This window comes from Bombus flavifrons, chromosome 12, assembly GCF_040668555.2.
Source record: "Bombus flavifrons isolate JBK064 chromosome 12, iyBomFlav1_principal, whole genome shotgun sequence".
Classification (NCBI taxonomy): Eukaryota; Metazoa; Arthropoda; class Insecta; order Hymenoptera; family Apidae; genus Bombus; species Bombus flavifrons.
The window spans coordinates 10,648,663-10,666,854 of NC_138453.1; the positions used below are offsets into that span (position 1 = coordinate 10,648,663).

Below are 18,192 nucleotides of genomic sequence, written 5' to 3' on the forward strand. Positions count from 1 at the left end.
CTTTTCTCCCCTCCTTCTAGTTTTTATAAGTATACCAGGAATCAAAATCAATGTCTCGATAAGGGAACGATATTTGAGAGGGCTTAGATACGTTGAACTAAACGCGGTTAAAAACGAATAGATTTTTTATCAGCAGGATAAGCAAATGCGTTGTAGGACCCACGTAAAATATCGCGGGACAACCGATAACAGACCGATTACTTGAAAACTGGGTGTGATACCTATTAGGCGGCTATTAGCTGCTCGATAAGGCGACAGATATCACCGATATTTCCTTGGAAAGAGTCACGAATTTTATACGATCGAACGAAACGTAGATGGGTTTGAACACCAGCGGAACTTTCATTTATCGTTGACTCTATCGACTCGATCAACTTTTCCTAAATTAAAAACGATTAAACTCGTTGGTACCCGTCGTGTCTCTCGCTCGCAGCCTTCGCACGTAAACGCGTCGTTGGTACTTTCGCGTTCTTACCAAACGTTATCCAATTATTTTTGGATTATCTTATTCTATATACGCGTATATACAAATGTAACGAAAATCGAGAGATCGTTCATCCACCTCCGTTTTCTCTCGACCGATCACGTACCAGCAACTGCACATATCGGTTATCCTTAGCGTATTCCGTGGTCGTCGTTGTTGGATCGAACGAAAATCTCGTTTCATAAGAGAGAATTCACTCTCCGTCTCTTCTTGCTCTCGTTTCCCATCTTCCTCTCCTGCAGTCCTCTTGCCGCCGCTTCCAGTACCGCCTTTTCCTCTTACTCCGTCTCTCGTCACTTCCACTCGCAATTCTATTTCTCTCTGCTCTTCGTAACTTTGCCTCTTATTTCCCTCCCTGTTCTTTCTTGCCCGAGTCTCCTCGCGTACTTTCATAAGAGATGGATCGAACGAGATACAGATCTTGCTCCTTGATACGCGAGCAGCGTGCAACTCTGCCCTCTTTAATTAAAGCGCAGAGATGGCTTGAAATCTGATTTCTAGATTCGCGAAACTTGACGTTTCCTTCGGCTTTCGAAACTATTAGGATCCAAAGTCTTTTCCCTTTTCTCTTTCTCTCTCTCTCTCTCTCTCTCTCTCTCTCTCGATCGAACGAAACACCTGTTTCGTCTAGACAGGGGAAAATTGGCGAGAAGGAACATTTTCAGTAGCTGAAATTCATTACGACGAACGTTGTTCGTAGAATGAAACGTTACGTCTCTTTTGCCACGTAACCGACTACGCTACCGTTACGCTATCGAACAATTAAAAAACGAGCGTAAAGTCTGAGCACGAGCCGAAAATGAATTTGCGCGTCATCGAGATAGCCTCGTGAGTGGTTCAAATTATCGTTTAGCCGGGTCTCGAAGGAGAAAAATTTCGACAACTCGGCTACCAGATGGAACGTTTTACCTAAAGAGGGCAGAACTGGATGCTGGTTTCGCGCTGGAAATGCGACGCCCGGGGATTCAGGCTGCGAATGCCCGAGCCTCGAAGCTCGCCTGTATTCGCAGTGGCTTGGCGATGTCTGCGTCGAACGCTCGCGAATCGAGAATCGTCGTGGGTGCCAGCGATCGCGAATCGAGGAACTCGCAGCGAAGAATTAGAAATCACGAGTCGGCAGGAACTCGGGGAACTCCGATACTCGACATCCGAGGTTAGAGAACCGATGACAGAGATAGAGAAACAGATGGCGAAGCAGAGGGGAACAAAGGGGATGGTGTAGGCGTGGCAGAACCGCGAGCTTTGCCGCGATAGGCGTGGCAGAATCGACTGACCGCGGATACGCAGTAGCAGAGGGGAGCGATTTTCCCGTTACGGACACGCGGTTCCTCGCGACGTCACTTTGTGGTGCGGCGTCGAGCTAATCGCTCGTATCGCCGGTCGAAATCAAAACCGGTCGTTGATTCGTTTGTCATTGAAAAACGCACGCGTTTCGCGTCGGTGAACGATCGGTGATCGGTGGTCGTACGTTTGCGTTTCGTTTCGAAGACGATAACCCGGAAGACGGACAGAGTCGCGTAACGTAATCGCACATCGCGTGCAACATCCGCGATTCCGTATTAAAGGGTGAGGTTGGTTGAATTGGCCGGTCGGTCGGTCGGTTGTGCGGTCGTTCGATCGATCGATCGAGTCCCGTACGCCGATCAGAAGTCGATCGGCCACAGCGATCGACCATCGATCGATTACCGTTCCAGTTGAATCGGTTGGACTTGACATATTTCTATCGACGCTCGAGAACATTTATTCGCGTATGATCGAGTCTCGCGCGGTTAGCGAGAAAACGCGGTCGAAATTGCAAGTGATAGACGATCGATCCAAAAGTAGTGTTCGTGAAGGGGCCCGCTACCGATACCAAGTATGTACTAACCGATCGATTTGAGGAATTTTGCACGGTCGCTAAACCACGAACCAGGTATGCATTACAACGCCCAAGGGATCACGGAGGACTCGTACCTGCGACAGAGGCAACAGGAACATCAACAGCAACGACAACAACAGACGGGTCAACATACCGACTACTCCGTACGGCAGAAGGGCCGCGATCGTTCGTGTTCACCGAGATCGGATGAAGTGCGGTCGCCCGGCTCCGAAGTGAGAGGAGAGACTGCTATCGGATCTCCGGAAAACATACGCTTCGTGGAAAACGGCTCTCCTTCGGAGCTCGGTGAGGAATCGCGAATGTCGAGGTATCGCGAAGAGAACGAGGCGAAGAGACCTTCCTTCTCGAAGCAGGAGAACGAGTCGGCGGCGAGTTTCTTTCGAGACCCGGAAGACACCGGTGTAAAGTGTTTCACCGAGGAAATGGTATCGGCAGTGGCGAGTCACTACAGAGAGTCGAATAACTCGCCAGGTAGAATCTCGCCGCAGGAATACGCGGTTCACTCGACCGACAGACGTCATAGTTCCTTTGGGAAAACGTCGTTCTGCATCGACGCGTTGCTCGGTCGGGCAACTGGGAAACCGGAGAGCCTGGATCACGAACGATCCGACAGACCGAACCAAAGATCGCTGTTCGCAACGCGAAATTCTGTCATCGACGCGAGCCCCTGTTTGACGAACTCGTTGGTCCGTGGCCACGATCGAGAATCCTCTTGCACTCTAGGAGGTGTAAGCGGAGCCGCTGGAACCGGCATCGTTACCGGTACTAACCTCGGTACTCGCGCTTGCACCGGTGCAGGCGAAACCGAAACTGCGAGCGCAGTTGGAATCGGAGTTGCGGTCGGCGTTGGTAATGGGACTGCGCTTATCGGCGCTGTTAGAACGGACGAGCAAAGAACATCTTCTTCCCTCGGAGGCCTTTTGCATCCGTTCGACAGAACCGTCGTCCAACACGGACTCGCTTCGCCGTCGAACTTACAAGTTATTCGCGATCCAAGTGACAGACAAGATATTCGTGACCGATCCGTACGCGACGCTCATTTGTCCGGTATTCGCGTGGAATCGGTAGAAGAAACGACGAAAACGCCTTTCAAAGGAGAAAACGCTGGCATCGGTAACGGAGGATTTCGAGTGGATCGGTTGGAAAATATCGAGGACGACGGTTCGATCGAGGTTGATCCTACGAGAACGGGAAGCGCCAGCTCCGGAAGCAACGCGAGCCATAGTCCCATCTCCAGCCCTCCGATTTCCCCTGGATCGGAGGAACCCAGTGGCAACGCTATCCCTGGTAATCCGAATTTACCGAGTGGCCATTATAGCGCGCTCGGTAGCAACGCGGGAGTAGCACGACAAAATCAAGCGCTTCTCTTACATCCAAGTGGTCCCCTCATACATCCCGGAGGATTATATTATCATCCTGCCGGTGGTAGCGCGTTTCATTCGATACACAAGGAAGGTCAACCCGTCGGACATTCGCAGAGTGCCGGTGCTCATCCTCAGCAGCATCACATCCATCCACTCCAACTCGAGTGGTTGGCTAGGACTGGAATGTTGTATCCGAGGTTACCCGCCGATTTAGCCGGTGAGTTAGTAATCTTACCAAATGCCCTACTTCGTCTCTAATTCTTCCACACTCGCCGAGCATCCAGTCGTTTCGTATCGATCTTTCCTTCATCGAACACGAATTTCACATTTTACACTTCAGATTACGACCTTCTACGTTTCACGTAGCAAATTTTCTTGTACGCGCGCTATCGTTGATAGCTATCCGAGAACGCTTGCCTGCTTTTCATGAGATACGACGTTTAATTTGAAAATTACGAGCAAATCGAGTCGCAGTTATTTTATACTTTGTAGGTAATTGGCCGACTCGATCAAATCGATTTTTACGATAGACGATACGGAGTAATAAAACCGACGTTCACGATCACGATAATACCCAAAGATACGTCAAATTTCCAAATTTCTCTCATCAACTTTCTGCCAAACTTCTCGTTCTAACGTTTCGAGAACGAAGATCCGAATTTTCGCTCGGGTTTCAATTCCGTGGTTGTACGCGTAGGAATACGAATTTGCATAAAAATACGCAACTTAGTCATAATTAATAATAAAAACACGTCTTGAGAGCAGATATGGAACATTTGTAAAACACGATAATCGGTGATAACCGATATAATCTCTTCACCTCGAAATTGAAAACTCTCACCTTCTCGGTTTAACGTGCTTCTATCGCCTTTGCTCGTGTTCATTACGATATCGATCGTCTTAACCGTAAATTAAACTAGGATTTTCATATATTTAAACGTAAGTAGGTAGATTAACTACTGCCCGTAACAGCCTTATAAACATTCTGTCTTCCTCGTTATCTGAAAATAATACAACCTAGAGAAGGCTAATTAATATTGTAATCGTTTCACAAATCGTTTCTAAATTATAAATGAGAGTGCGATAGCAAGGCTGCGAAAAGTTTTAAAGATAGAAAGTCTGTTATCGTTCAAATTATTCGTTACGAATTCTCTCGCCATTTCGTTACGCTATTAGAAGGCGAAACAATACCATTTCGTGTTTTTAAAACGATCGACCAAACGACCGTGGTAATATCTCTCGTCTAAAATTGATATATATCGATGGGACAAAATTTGTTTGGAACACTAATGTTCAACGTTACCCTGACGTACGAACAACGTCATAAAATAGATCGACAGACTGCTCGTACGATAGGTAGATAACGAATGTTTACATGCTTAATGTAACTCTTTACCATACTATATTGACTGGCTACTCCAGTTTTTAGGTTGGTTGTCAAATGATAACACAGAGGGACAGTTTCGCAGCATACTGTTGAAAATACGTATCTGTACCGTTCATTTCGAAATATAACATCCCTTATTTCAAGATATCGAGAAATTGTTACAGCTCTGATATCTTACGCTCGCTTCCACCTGCAGCAGTGTTCAAAGAGCAAATAACAAACATCACCGAACTCTGTATAAATGTTTGCAGGACCGTAAGACACAAACACCGAAGGAAACCCTTTTACACGACCGAGTTAACGTCATTGGTGAAATTTTACGAATAGCCAATTATAAATTATCTGTACACGATCGAAATAAACACGGAAGGGTGGTTTCGTAGAAAATTCTAGAATCGTAGAATTATCGGGGAGACTTTGATGATCGTAGAATTATCTGTAACCCGTAACTTGCCACTCATCCGTTCGCTGATATTATTTGGTACGCAATTAGAAAATTATCGCGCGAGAGGGTCCTGATAGCACAGAAACGTCACGAGAATGCCGGAATAAATGACAACGAGGTTCGAAGGAAAGATGAAGAAGAGTATCCGGCGAATAGAGAGGATCACGAGAGAAAGGAAGATGATTCCGGTTACTACTACGGTAAATTTCACGCTTAGAAAAAAGAGAGTGGTCGCGTTGTCCAGCCAATCAGTCGAAAGCTTTTATCGAACAAATTGGTCAGTGAACGTAGCGAACCAGGATGCCGAGATGGACCGAATCCGAATAAACGAGAATAGAAAGAGAGGGAAAGAGAGAAAAATGGGGGAAGAGCGGGAGTAAACGGAACGCGATTGTACGTGTATATGCGTGTGTATGTGTGTGTGGGTGTGTGTGTTTTAGAGCGAGAGGGTTGAAAAGAGGGAGAGAGAGAGAGAGAGAAAGAGAGAAAGAGAGTGAGAGGTGTTCGGAGCGAAGTGCGGGGTACTTTCTGTCAGATGATCCTGATTGGTAGTTGCCGAGCAATCCAACGTCGACGAAAAAGGCGAAAACCCGATAGCGTAAAACGAGCAACGGGTACAAAAAAAGCGGTCTCGCGGAATAAAATAAAACGGTTGCATTCAGCCCCACCTGAAGCGGCCGTTATCGCGTCGGCAGGGAACACGAACACGACTTGTTAAAAAATTGCTGGATGGGAGTATCGTCCCGTTCAGCCCTTTCTCCTCCCCTCCATCCTCCTCCTCCTCCTCCTCCTCCTCCTCCTCCTATGTCCACCGTCTCTGTCTGCCGTTTCTCTCTTTCACCTGTAGTCTCGCATTCTCGTATGCTCTCGACGTTATGTAAATAACGATGAGTACGCGACTCAGCGGCTCGGCACGGTGAGCTGACACGGGAAGGGAGAGGCAGGGTGGAAAACAGGTAGACGCGAGCTTTTATTTGTGGAATATTTGTCGCGCGTTATACCAACGACGATATTCCAACAACACCGTGTTTCATCTATTTTGAGTCGAGCTTTGCAGTATCGAAATTTAACTAGTGCGATATACCGGTGGCTGCCGGCTAACTCGCGATCTTCCATCCTCGGCGTATCCCAAATCCCGATATCTCTGCCTCGTGTACACTAAAAACGGTTTCCCGTGTCCCCGCGTGTCCATCCGGCCGATACCAGTTTGCATTCGGATTAATCGAAATCGACCGAAACGACTTTTCAACTTGCGCGATATCCACGTCAGTGTTTAACTTGCGAAGGTTTTTAAGCCTGGCATCTTCCTTTCACCACGCCGTTAATAACGATCGAACAGCTTTTGGAAAAAAAGGAAAAGGCCCACGGATCTATGTCCAAAATACATGGATCTTGTTTTTGATTATCGATTCGCGCGTAGCTAATATTAAAAATATACAAGTGAAACGTACCACGTAATCTAGCCGATTCTCTCGATTTTCCAATGATTCTATTGATTGTCCCACAACGTGTACGTATAAAGCAATACGTGTAACGAAAAAGAACAGGGTAAATTAAACGACGAGTAACACGAAGAAGAAACGAGAGATAAAATTTACAATGTAAATAGAAGAATAGGATAAGACTATGAGATACTTCAATTAATAGCAAAGCATCGAAAAAGAGAAAGATGATAATAATTTATATAATATTATACGTCGTCGTACCGGATTGAATTTCTCAACAGTTCTTTGGTCTCGTCGATTTTCCGTTCTCCGAATTCACCAAGAACGTGGAACGAGATTCGCTTTACAAGTTACGGTGAAAAAATAATGGCGGAAGATGTCGAAGAGATGGTAGGAGGTCTGCCAACAAAAGGGGATGATACCCGAGAGATGAAGCACGCGAAGGGTTGGCGGATGATTTAATTAGTTAATTGTGCGTCATTCATCCGTCTATTCATCCCCTTCGCCCTTCTCTCCACGATAGCATAACGCCGACGCAGACGTTCTAAGGTTGCCATGGAAACTCCACGGACTTACATAGACCGTTCCAACAGCTAATTTCGCTCATCTTTGAAACAATCCAAGAACGCAAATCGCTTTTTATCTATCTCTATGAAATGTCTCACAACTTTAACCAGTATCGATGTTTTTCCTTTCTTCGTTACGAGGAGATCGGAAAGATAAAAAAAAAACGCCTAATAACGATTATATCGTAATACAAATTGTTTTTGAATCGTTCACGGCTTGAATTTTGATAAAAGTCGAAGACCACGAGCGAAGGTTGTCATAATTTATAAGTATATTTTCTGTTTTTCAAGGAGGAGTTTTAAGATCCTCGTATTGGGAAATTTAAAGATGGACAGTAGATAACGCGCGAAAGTGTATAAAATATCTACGATAAAATAGCTTTTAACGGTTGGAACAAAAATCTGAATTCTCATAAACATTCGCGGTTTACGTATTATCGAAACTATCTTTTCCCTACATTTTCGGGTTAAACGTACGATTTGGTCATCTTCCTGAACGTGTAAAAGATCATTGTCGTTAGTCGTGCTACCGAACGTTCGAACCTCGACGAAAATCGTGTCGATTCCGACTTAGTACGTCGTACGCTCGTTATTTTCTACTACTATTATTCTATCAAAGTATATGGACGTTCGCGTGAAGCGAATAACACGTCCTCCCTTGATAAAGCAGTCTCGAGCTGTTTGAATTAATCTCGACGAAGCTTTTCGCGATATTGTATACGATATCGTCGATGATGGTTGAGAAATGAGAAACCAGCAATTAATTGCACACCGACGTACACATATGGGAAAGATGGTGATGTGCATAAACGTGAGCGCGCGCAGACACACTATATACGCGTACATAGAAATCGGAAACGCGTATGCAGAGTGTGTAGGAACGTTAGTAGATGGATACATGGAAACACGTTGAAAACGTCTAGTGGCGTTGCAGTAGCGGTCGCGTCAGTCTACCTGTCTATAGGCATGTAGGCGGTAATGGTGTTTCTGAATTAGCTGCCAGCTAGTTTGGCCGCCCGCAAGCAAACAGATCTTGGTTACCCGATGTGTAACGTTCCACGTTCGCCCAAACCATCCTATATCTCTATGATCTGGTCTGATCGCGCCGTAGCCACATGGTCTCGTGCAAACGATGACACGAGAGCACAGCTTTCCGTGTACACGTCGTGTATAAATATGACCGTGTTCGATGTACACGCTGACAAAAGTAGTTGAAAGCATAGAAACTTTTACGTTCGTATAGTATGCGTTGTACGAAACAATTGGAAGTTTCATTAGCGCTACAACGAGACACGCGTTTGTCTTGATTGTACTGGCCGAATCGGAAACTAGATCGGAAGCGTACGTAATGATTACGAGACGTTCGTTTGATAAAAACTCGGTACACAGCACGAACACTCGTCTTAAGCGTAGAATACGCGCTAAATAAGGTTCTACCGAATATCGAGATTTATTAATAAAACGAATGATACTGCTATACGAAATATACGCTTGTACCAAGTATCTTGTAATTTTTAACGTGTTACATCTTAATCGCTGCGGTTGTCGTGATTGTTTTAATTTCGTGGGAACACGTTCCAAGTGAAACATCAGGAAATCGAAATGTCTGTACACGCTCCACCCTCCTTAATCAAGATAATCAAGATGCTCGAGAAAAATTAAAGCGAGAAGCTGGAAAACAATTGGAATTTTATTCCTAAATAGGTATTCTACGATAGATAATCGTACGATAGATAACCAAGTACATATACAGCGGAATGGTAACGGATAAAATCGTCGATTCTGCGGATGATTACCGCAACGCCTGGCGTAGTTGGTAGGGGAAGCAGACGCGGAGCTCGTCCAGTTAGTAGTAGCCCGATGATAAAAGTAAATGGTAACGTTCTGGATGTTTATGACGTGATTCGCGGCGAGTTTCACGGAGCACAGTTTCAAATTAAATCCAACCATTTTGGGTAGAGAAAATAATCTCTGACAAAAGTTGGCCAACTTTTTCCTCGCTCGGTATTCATCTGCCCTCGCCACTGGCTTCCGCGGATCTCCAATCGTATGGCGCAAGTGGAAGCGGGAGTCGATGACGTCTCGCGATCAAGGCTGTAGAGGGATGGTGGATACCCACCGACGTTACCCTCGCCTCGTCTTCGTTCACCTCTGATACGAGGGGTTGAGAATTTGGGGGCGGGTCGTATCGAGCACTCAGGGGCTGCAGGCGGAGCTTCCGCCGCTATACGAGACAAGGAGAGGGAGCAAGATCTGGTGCGAGCGCGCGCGCGCGAACACGCGCCCGGAACGCACGCACGCACTCACGCACGCGTGCACACACGCCCGTTCACACCCATCAAGGGAAACCGAGGAGGGACCAGGGAGCAGGAAAACGAAGAGAACGGGAATGGAGTTACGAGTAAGAATACGAAACTACGGGACGCATCGACAACCAGAGGAATCAGGAGGATCAGAAAATTGCAGTAGAATGGGAAGAAAAGTAACAGGGAAGGGAGCCATGCATGTAGTAGGATTTTCCGCGATGATTGCAACGTAGAAATCGAACGGTGGATGACAATGAGTTTCATTTTATAAGTAGAATAGAGAAATGAGAAGAAAAAGAAAAATAAAGTTACGAGTAAGACTATGGTTCCAATGAGTGCGTGTTACGACCACTGAAATTTCAAGAACGATGTAATTACTCTTTTTAAGAGTTTATATGCTTGATCGTTTTTAGTATGTTTCATTTTATAAATACGAAAACAGGGAGGAAAAAAGCAGGGATAAAGATACGAATAGAAAACTAGAAAAGATCGATAAGATGAACGAGGAGGATCAGGAAATTGAAGTAGAATGGAAGCAAAAGTAACAGGGAAATGAACCGTATATGTACAGAGGGAAGATTCACTGCGACAATTGACATGTAAAATTCCGACTACTGTACAATTGAACGAACCTCTGCGCATTAACTCCACCTATTTAAAACGTAAACTTCCATTTAGAAAAATTATGGCTTAGTCTACTTTTGCTCTCAGCGCGTCCATTGTCAATTAGTCTCTTGAAACCGGTCGTACGTTCTATCGAAATTATATGTTCGTAATCCGTGACAGAATATTTTTACGGCTCGCGTCGTTTCACTAACGATCGTATTACGTATCAGCAATTTCCTTCCAAAATAAATGCAGATCTACAGAACATGTTATTTCATTAACACGACATCGTGTTCAATTTTGAAATGATAAATAGGACGTCTTGACTAAGAAGAACTACCAAATACTTCGTCGCCCTTCGAACCAAACCAGATGCGACAAAGAGAAAACCAAAAGACGATAGTAACGATACCAAATGGAATCACAAATTGGAGAAGTGTGTATTTGGTACAGTAAGAGGTTGAGGTGGGGGGCGGGAAATATGAGCAATAGTGGGGTAGAATAGCGTTAAGTACAGATAATGGCTGGTGTTTACCGGTATGGTGATCAGCATGATTTAAGAGCAGCCTGGCGTGAAGCGGCTAATAGGACCCCAAATAAATTAAATTATCATGATAAAAGTGTAGCGGGGTGAGAACGACGTTAACCTTAACAGCACCCCATTGCTTCACCCTGCACAGAGGAGCACGAAAATGGTGATTGTCCACTCGATGGTGCGCCGCCCTTCTTGTTTACCGACATCTGTCATAACTTGCACCATTTCTCCCTGGCACCTTCGCACTCGTGCAATTCCAGTGGCTTCCCAACACTATGTATCGATGCTTTCGCTTTTTCATTCGACTTCGCTTGATTTAATCAAAATTCACCGAGGAAACATCGAAGGTAACGAGAGAGAGGAACGAAATTGTTTCTCGAAGACGATTCAGCTTTCTAAGAAAGGAGCCTATAAAACGAAACTGATAATAATTCGATCATTTTGTAACATTGGCTACGTCTGAATTAGATGGAACAGACTGTAATAGTCTTAAAAAACATCGTTCTTTTCGTATTTACAAAATAAATGAAAGTTTTAGAATTAGAGTACGAACGTTTATGCATTTATCTCGCACGATTTTACAAAGTCTTCCGCACCGAAGTCTGTGTAATCGCACGATTATTGGTTTCGATCAAATTTATCGGAAATATGTAATAATACGAATAGCAGAGAATCGGTAGAGGTGAACAGAAGCGACCGGCGAGATAGGAATTGCGACGGGAACGGAGAAAAAGAAGGAAAATCATGGAACCATATGTGCTCAGCGGGTGGCAAACCATCTTTCCGAGGGACGATTAATATATCTACGACCGACATAAATAACGAAACCAAACCATAGACGGTTTGTATTTGGAAGTAATATCGATAGCAATATGTTATTATGTACGATATTCGTTACGTTCGATCGTAGAAATTGTTCTAGACGTAGGGTAAGATATATTTATGTCAAATTATAGCAATTTACTTGTAATTCTCCATATGCGATCACGAACAAATTTTGAACGATCTACGGTGATCTTGTGTGACAAATGTTCAAACGCTTTCGTAAGTCACCTTTATGCTACGTGTTAAGTACTTATACGAAATGGAGGTGCGGTGAAAAGTACGGTGTAACCGCATCGAGATCTTACAACACGGTTCACCATACTTTTTTCTCCAAACGCTTTCAGCTTACGATGCGACCCACCAATTTACCTACATAGCAAGTGTGTGACCGGCTGTCAATGTTTGTACACATGGCAATGTTTAGTCGCGCGTACAGCCAGATTAATCTGGAACGTGCGATACCCTTATGTCGCTCTTAATCAGCCGCTTAGTCAAACATTCAACACCATGGGCCTGTTTCATTTTTCCGCCTTAGGATGTTGACAGATCGCTACGACGACGATGCGTTCACGCAACAAACATCTTTTCGCGGATAGGCGAAATCTCTGGTCTTTGCTCTTTCATTAGATGTAAGTTACTAGAGCCAACGTTACGTACGGTTTAAATAAAAATTTTCGTTTTAACACAGAATCTTATCGCTATCGATAACATTCCAGTCAAATGTCGTACAAATGTGGTTTATCGAAATTCTAAGAGACGAGAAAGTGTGTACGATAGAGGGCGTATAGTCTACGTTTATATAAGCCGCGTCTTGAAGAATACATTGTACGATTTGACAGTGATAATCATCGATCTATCGTTGTTGTTCCCTTCGCGAAGGAAGTCGAATTTCGTTTTGATTTATTGCGCGTATAAAGTCATAAAGGAGAGAAAATCGGGTCTGGCCAAGACCCGTTCATAGAGCTAATCGTTAGGGCGGTCACCCTCGTCTTCTGTCCTTCCCTTTCTACCTTTCCCCCTTCCTATTTTCAACCCCAAATCATAGTATTGCAGCCCAGGGGGATTTACACTGGCGGTAATTGCATTAGCATTCGATGATTTTTATTGGTCTCTCCTTGCGATTAGTATTAATTCGAGCCAACATTATCAATAACAGGCAATACTGATTTTCTTCTATTCCATTCAATTGTGAGCGTCGAACAAGAAAACTCGGAATAACAGACTGTGGAATATTCATGCAAATTCGTGTTTCTATAAACGCGATTAAAAACAGAGCCTGAGAATGACAAATCGTATATTTTTGCAAATTAAAATCTTTGATAATAGGATGCTTCTCGTATCATAAAATAAAGCGTGTACCGTCCGGACAATGTTTCTTTCACAAAAAAGAAGAATTCTTTCACGTAAAAGAGCCAAGTATGTTAAATATATCCAAATATACTTATCATCGACAGGTTGCGCGGCCCAGCATGCCCTCCTTGGAAAAACGAGAAGGCCGAGAACCGCTTTCACGTCGCAACAGCTACTCGAATTGGAAAAACAATTTAGACAGAACAAGTACCTTAGCAGACCGAAGAGATTCGAAGTGGCCACTTCGTTAATGCTCACGGAAACACAGGTAAACGCTGCTTCATCTGTACATTTATGAATCGCTACACCAAATCGCTAAACCAAATTAAATCGAATACATGCATAATAGACCAACCCTCGTCCAGCGGAAGCTGATTCATTGTTATCATGAGAGTCGAATATTTTATTCGATAGTCGTACAGTGCGAAAGGGACGAGACAAAGGCCCTTCGCTCTCGCGTGTTAACCAAATTTACTTAGAAAATAAAATCGTTCGTATAATTTGACAGAGTAATAATACGTAAATGTAATATAAATGCACGCGAAAAAAATATGACGATTTTGAAAGTAACAAAGGTGAGGTATCTATATATGGTATGTGCATGAGCCAGAATTGACCCAGCCTTTGCTGTTCGAGGGTTAATAGCTTCCTTAATCGCTTCAAATTCATTCTCTCTTTTAATTTCTTCTTTTTCCTTCTAGTTTCCTTCCTCGTTTCTCTTCTTCTTTTTCTTCCTTTCTCCTTCTTTCCTTTTTGTTTGTTTCGCTTAAGGAAAGACGCGATGATTCGAGTCGTCAGTATAGTAAAAAAGACGTAGGTGAAAAAAAAGGAAATGGAAGAGAGAATGAAGAAAGGGAAAAAGCCTCCAGAGAAATCGGTGAAATAATCCAGGACCCTTCTCCTTTGCCGGGGCGAACGTGAACGAGCGAATCTCTTGCATAGTTCAACAACTTAAACATAACTTTGAAGCTTACGTGTTCTGACGGATCGCTCGGCAAATAGCAACGAAAGTCTGAATTATGGCAGACTGAGTCCCTGATTTGTTTCGATATTCAACTGATTCAAGTTGAAGCATTTAGCTTCCGAATTGTCCGGTCGATGCGTTTCCTCGATACATCGTTCCTTCATCTTCCCCTTATGATATCGACGAAAGGAAGGAAATGCATGTCCAAGTATATTAATACTCGTTAATACTAAATGTAACTAATCGTGATATATTCGATACACGCTATCGATCACAAGTATCAGGACAATTACAAGAAACAAGATAAGCTGGAAAAATCTGCAGAAACTTATTAAAACATCGGGGATTATTAGGTATTTCGCTTGAAATCAAGATAATAAAAATCAGAGATCGAAAGAATTATGGAACTTTTTCGTAGATCCCATTTAAAACGTGTACCGTGGAACTTTTTTTAGAAAACGTTCTCGCATTACAAGTTCCGACAGTACAGATGAAAGATAGTTGTTGAAAATAAAAGTGTTAGTTTCGACAGGACTTGTAAAATATGAGAATAGCAATTTTTCTATAACAGGAAATATATTTTGTTCGTCGATATTAAAAATGTTCTCAATAGTATCACAATAATATCGAATAATTATTACGATTATCGATATTCTGAATATGTTATTTGTTTGCAATATTTATGCAGATAATTCACGTTTCGTAGCTTGCTTAGCTTTAAATCATTAAAAAATGTTACTTAGGTATTATTCTTGACAAGAATACTTGTCTTCCCCTCATGTTACGACTTTCGTGCCTTTTGCTCGACAAACATATGAATAATTCGATATTATATCGTTCAATAAAGGTAATATTTGATAATTCGCTACTTTTATTCACTTTATGGAACATTTTTTAATACACGTTCTCGAGTATCAGTTTCATGAGAATTTTAAAAAAGTTCCTAAGGGTAACATCTCTTTCCATCAAAATTTCACAGTTCGAACAGAGTTTTTTTTTTTAGAAGCGAAAGATAACTGTTTATGTTCGATCTCTGATAAAAATCTCATCGATTCTAATTAATAAATTTGTTTGACAATAAAATTCTTATCAATTATAAGCGATAAACATCTAATATTCGATCGCTTTCAAATGTTACCAACTCTATAACCCAATTTCTATGATCACGAGAATCGTGTCTGGTTACAGTACAGTTACAGTACAGATTGTAAAATTTTAAAAACTTTCCTACCATATACGTTCTATATATTCATAAAAATTTTCGAATACTTTCGTGAGTGACTGTAGCTATTATCGCGAGAAGAAAGCACGTTTCTTTCCTCGAAGGGTGAAGACGTACTAGGGCTGGGAACGAGACATCGGGGAGGTTCAAGCACGTGATATGTTGTCCAAAGGATTTACACATCGTTCTCTTGTGGGATTCGGCAAGGAAATATCGAGTCCATGTACTTAGGTATATTTGCAGCGATTTAAGGGGTCGTATTGTATCCTATACGCGACTACAATTTTTTCGCATTCGAGTGCGATTCGAGTGTCGTGTTTCAGTACTCCGCTGTACCATAGTAAAAAGCAAACTTCTTCGTTAATTTAACGTTTTTATAGACGACCTTCCTTTTTCTTCTCCACGTCCATTTACTCGAACGTCACTATGCATCCCATGGATAATTGCCATTAAAATTTGTGTATGAGCAATGTGTGTTAAAATTCAGGTGAAAATCTGGTTTCAAAATCGACGAATGAAATGGAAAAGGAGTAAAAAGGCACAACAGGAGGCGCGGGCGAATAATAAGGTCGAGGACGGAGGAAACGTGAGAAGCAGCGAGAGGGAAACTGGCGGTGATCCGAATCCAAATTCGCCGAGTCCGCAGGAGGATAGCAAAGGTACTCTACAAGAAACGCAGAGGAACGCGACCGAACTTCAGGAGCCGCTTTATCGACCTTACGTGGTATAAAACTCTGACCAAAATGATCGACCCAGTGGTGTGCCAAATATGAACCAACCGATGTAAGTTGCTGCTTGGCGTCATTTTGTCGATTAAATCTCTTGTTGATACCTTTGATACTTGGTGTGATATGTTCGATCGTTTCTCGAGTGAATTTTTAATACTACGCAATAACAACAACAACAACAACGACATCGTTAGTCGATCGGAAAACGGAGAGATGTATGTGCAAAAAGGATTCAATGGCAAAACGATCGATTAGATTTCACAAACAAATCGCAAATAGAGTCGCGTGCATGTATGATGTAAGTATCGACTTATACTGTACGCATGCTGGTGTAACATGGCAAAACTCGTATGTAAATATAGGGAACAATACGATGGATAATACACGCATATACGCACACACGCATAAATACACAGCGGCTCGTAGCTATAAAAGTATCTTCGAATTTTCAATTCTTATAAGAGGCACGAGATACAAAATGATTTTTACACGAACCTCTCAGAAATCACACCGATCGATTCCGCTATTTTTTTTTATTAATTTTCTAATTTCATTTCTCGTTTCAATTCTGAAGAATCAATTAAGTTCGTAAGTTCCATGGGTTTATTCGTAACTGACGTATCTTATTTACCTCGCGTAAAAGCGTATCGCGAGAAAATTACACGAATAACGATAGATCGTAAGGTAGACTTAAAAAATATCGTTTGACAACATCATCGCTTACCTCTCGATTTATCAAGTTCATTCGTGTGACTTCTGAGTGACTAACGCGTAACGCGATAGAGATAAAAATTGAAAATCTCTGGGTGGTTTCGTAAAGTGGATTTAAAAAACGGTGTTCGTAACATCGTCGCTTACTTCTCAGATTTATCAAGTTCATTGATGTGACTTCTCGGTGACTAATACATAACACTGTAGATAAAAATTGAAAGTTTCTGGATGGTTTTGTAGTTATGAGACGCAGTGTACACAAGTTCGAGCCCATGTCAGACCGGTGCATGCGCACGATTGCTGTTATCAGCAGCGAGATATGCCTAGAAAATTAATCGAATCCTCTTTACGGTGTTCCCCCGAGTCGTTTTGAAATGTTTACATAACGAAGGCTCGTATCAAAGGGAAGAAAAGAAAATATGGCTTATATTAATGGGTATAAAGTGGGAGGAATTATATATATACGCGACGATTCGCAGCAATAGTTGTATAAAACCATCGATTAGAACGCAATGGCTAAGCGCCTTGCGAAAAGATTGAACATTCTTGACTGTAACTCTTCTCCAACTGTTGCTCTAGATCTACATGAATTGAAAACACGTATCTATTTATGATAAATTACATAATTGTAAATAATATTCGTATACGTCTAGGGTAGAAAGTGCGATGCGAAGGAAAACGTCATATTATGTCGCAACAAGTTCCTAAAATAAATCACAAATATCGAAGACAACAGTACGACTCCTATATTTACTCCTCTTCGTTTTACAAATTTTATTCAAAGCGTTGCAGGTTTGCATGGAGCTTGGAAAAAGGAAAGTTCGCGCGATGAGCATCGACGAACGACGGGAATCGATGCGAAGAATTCGTAACGCGTTTAACTAAAATTACGGAAAATCAACGAGATATTCGCAACGTAAACGAATATAATTTTTGCATTTCAACGTTTCGAACGCTACTAACATAAAGATCGCCGATCCGTCTTAAGTTTATGTTGCTTCTAAACTGATCGTGAGTGGTTTTTCTTGTAAAAAAAAAAGCTGGATGATATTCAAAGGAGACACGATCATATGTTTCCCACCACGCAGTTATCCCCACACGCAAGCGAAGAATCATCAGTATTTATGATATGCTAATTTCCCGTTACAAATTCCGCGATGTTTCGCGGACGACTGCTCTTACCGGCTACAGCCAGTGGAAACCACCCGTTTGGAAAACCAGTCGTCAACGAAGGAATGGGAAGGAACTGGAGAAGAAAAACTATACGGTATACCAGATATCGTCGTATATCGGTCTTTTAAAAATGGGGATCGGTTTCCATGACACTTTTAAGAACATTTAGAAACCATATTTTCTATGTTTGACACCGTTAATT

General features: G+C 42.6%; 1 protein-coding gene across 1 annotated transcript; it reads left to right on the forward strand.

The window, feature by feature from the left end:
* Positions 1–4: 4 nt before the first annotated feature.
* On the forward strand, positions 5–16,534 carry exex (motor neuron and pancreas homeobox extra-extra). Its single transcript, XM_069124965.1, has 3 exons — positions 5–3,944; positions 13,297–13,460; positions 15,866–16,534. Exons 1-3 carry the CDS (start codon positions 2,399–2,401, stop codon positions 16,106–16,108), a joined length of 1,953 nt encoding a protein of 650 aa, XP_068981066.1. The 5' UTR covers positions 5–2,398; the 3' UTR covers positions 16,109–16,534.
* The last annotated feature ends 1,658 nt before the right edge of the window (positions 16,535–18,192 follow it).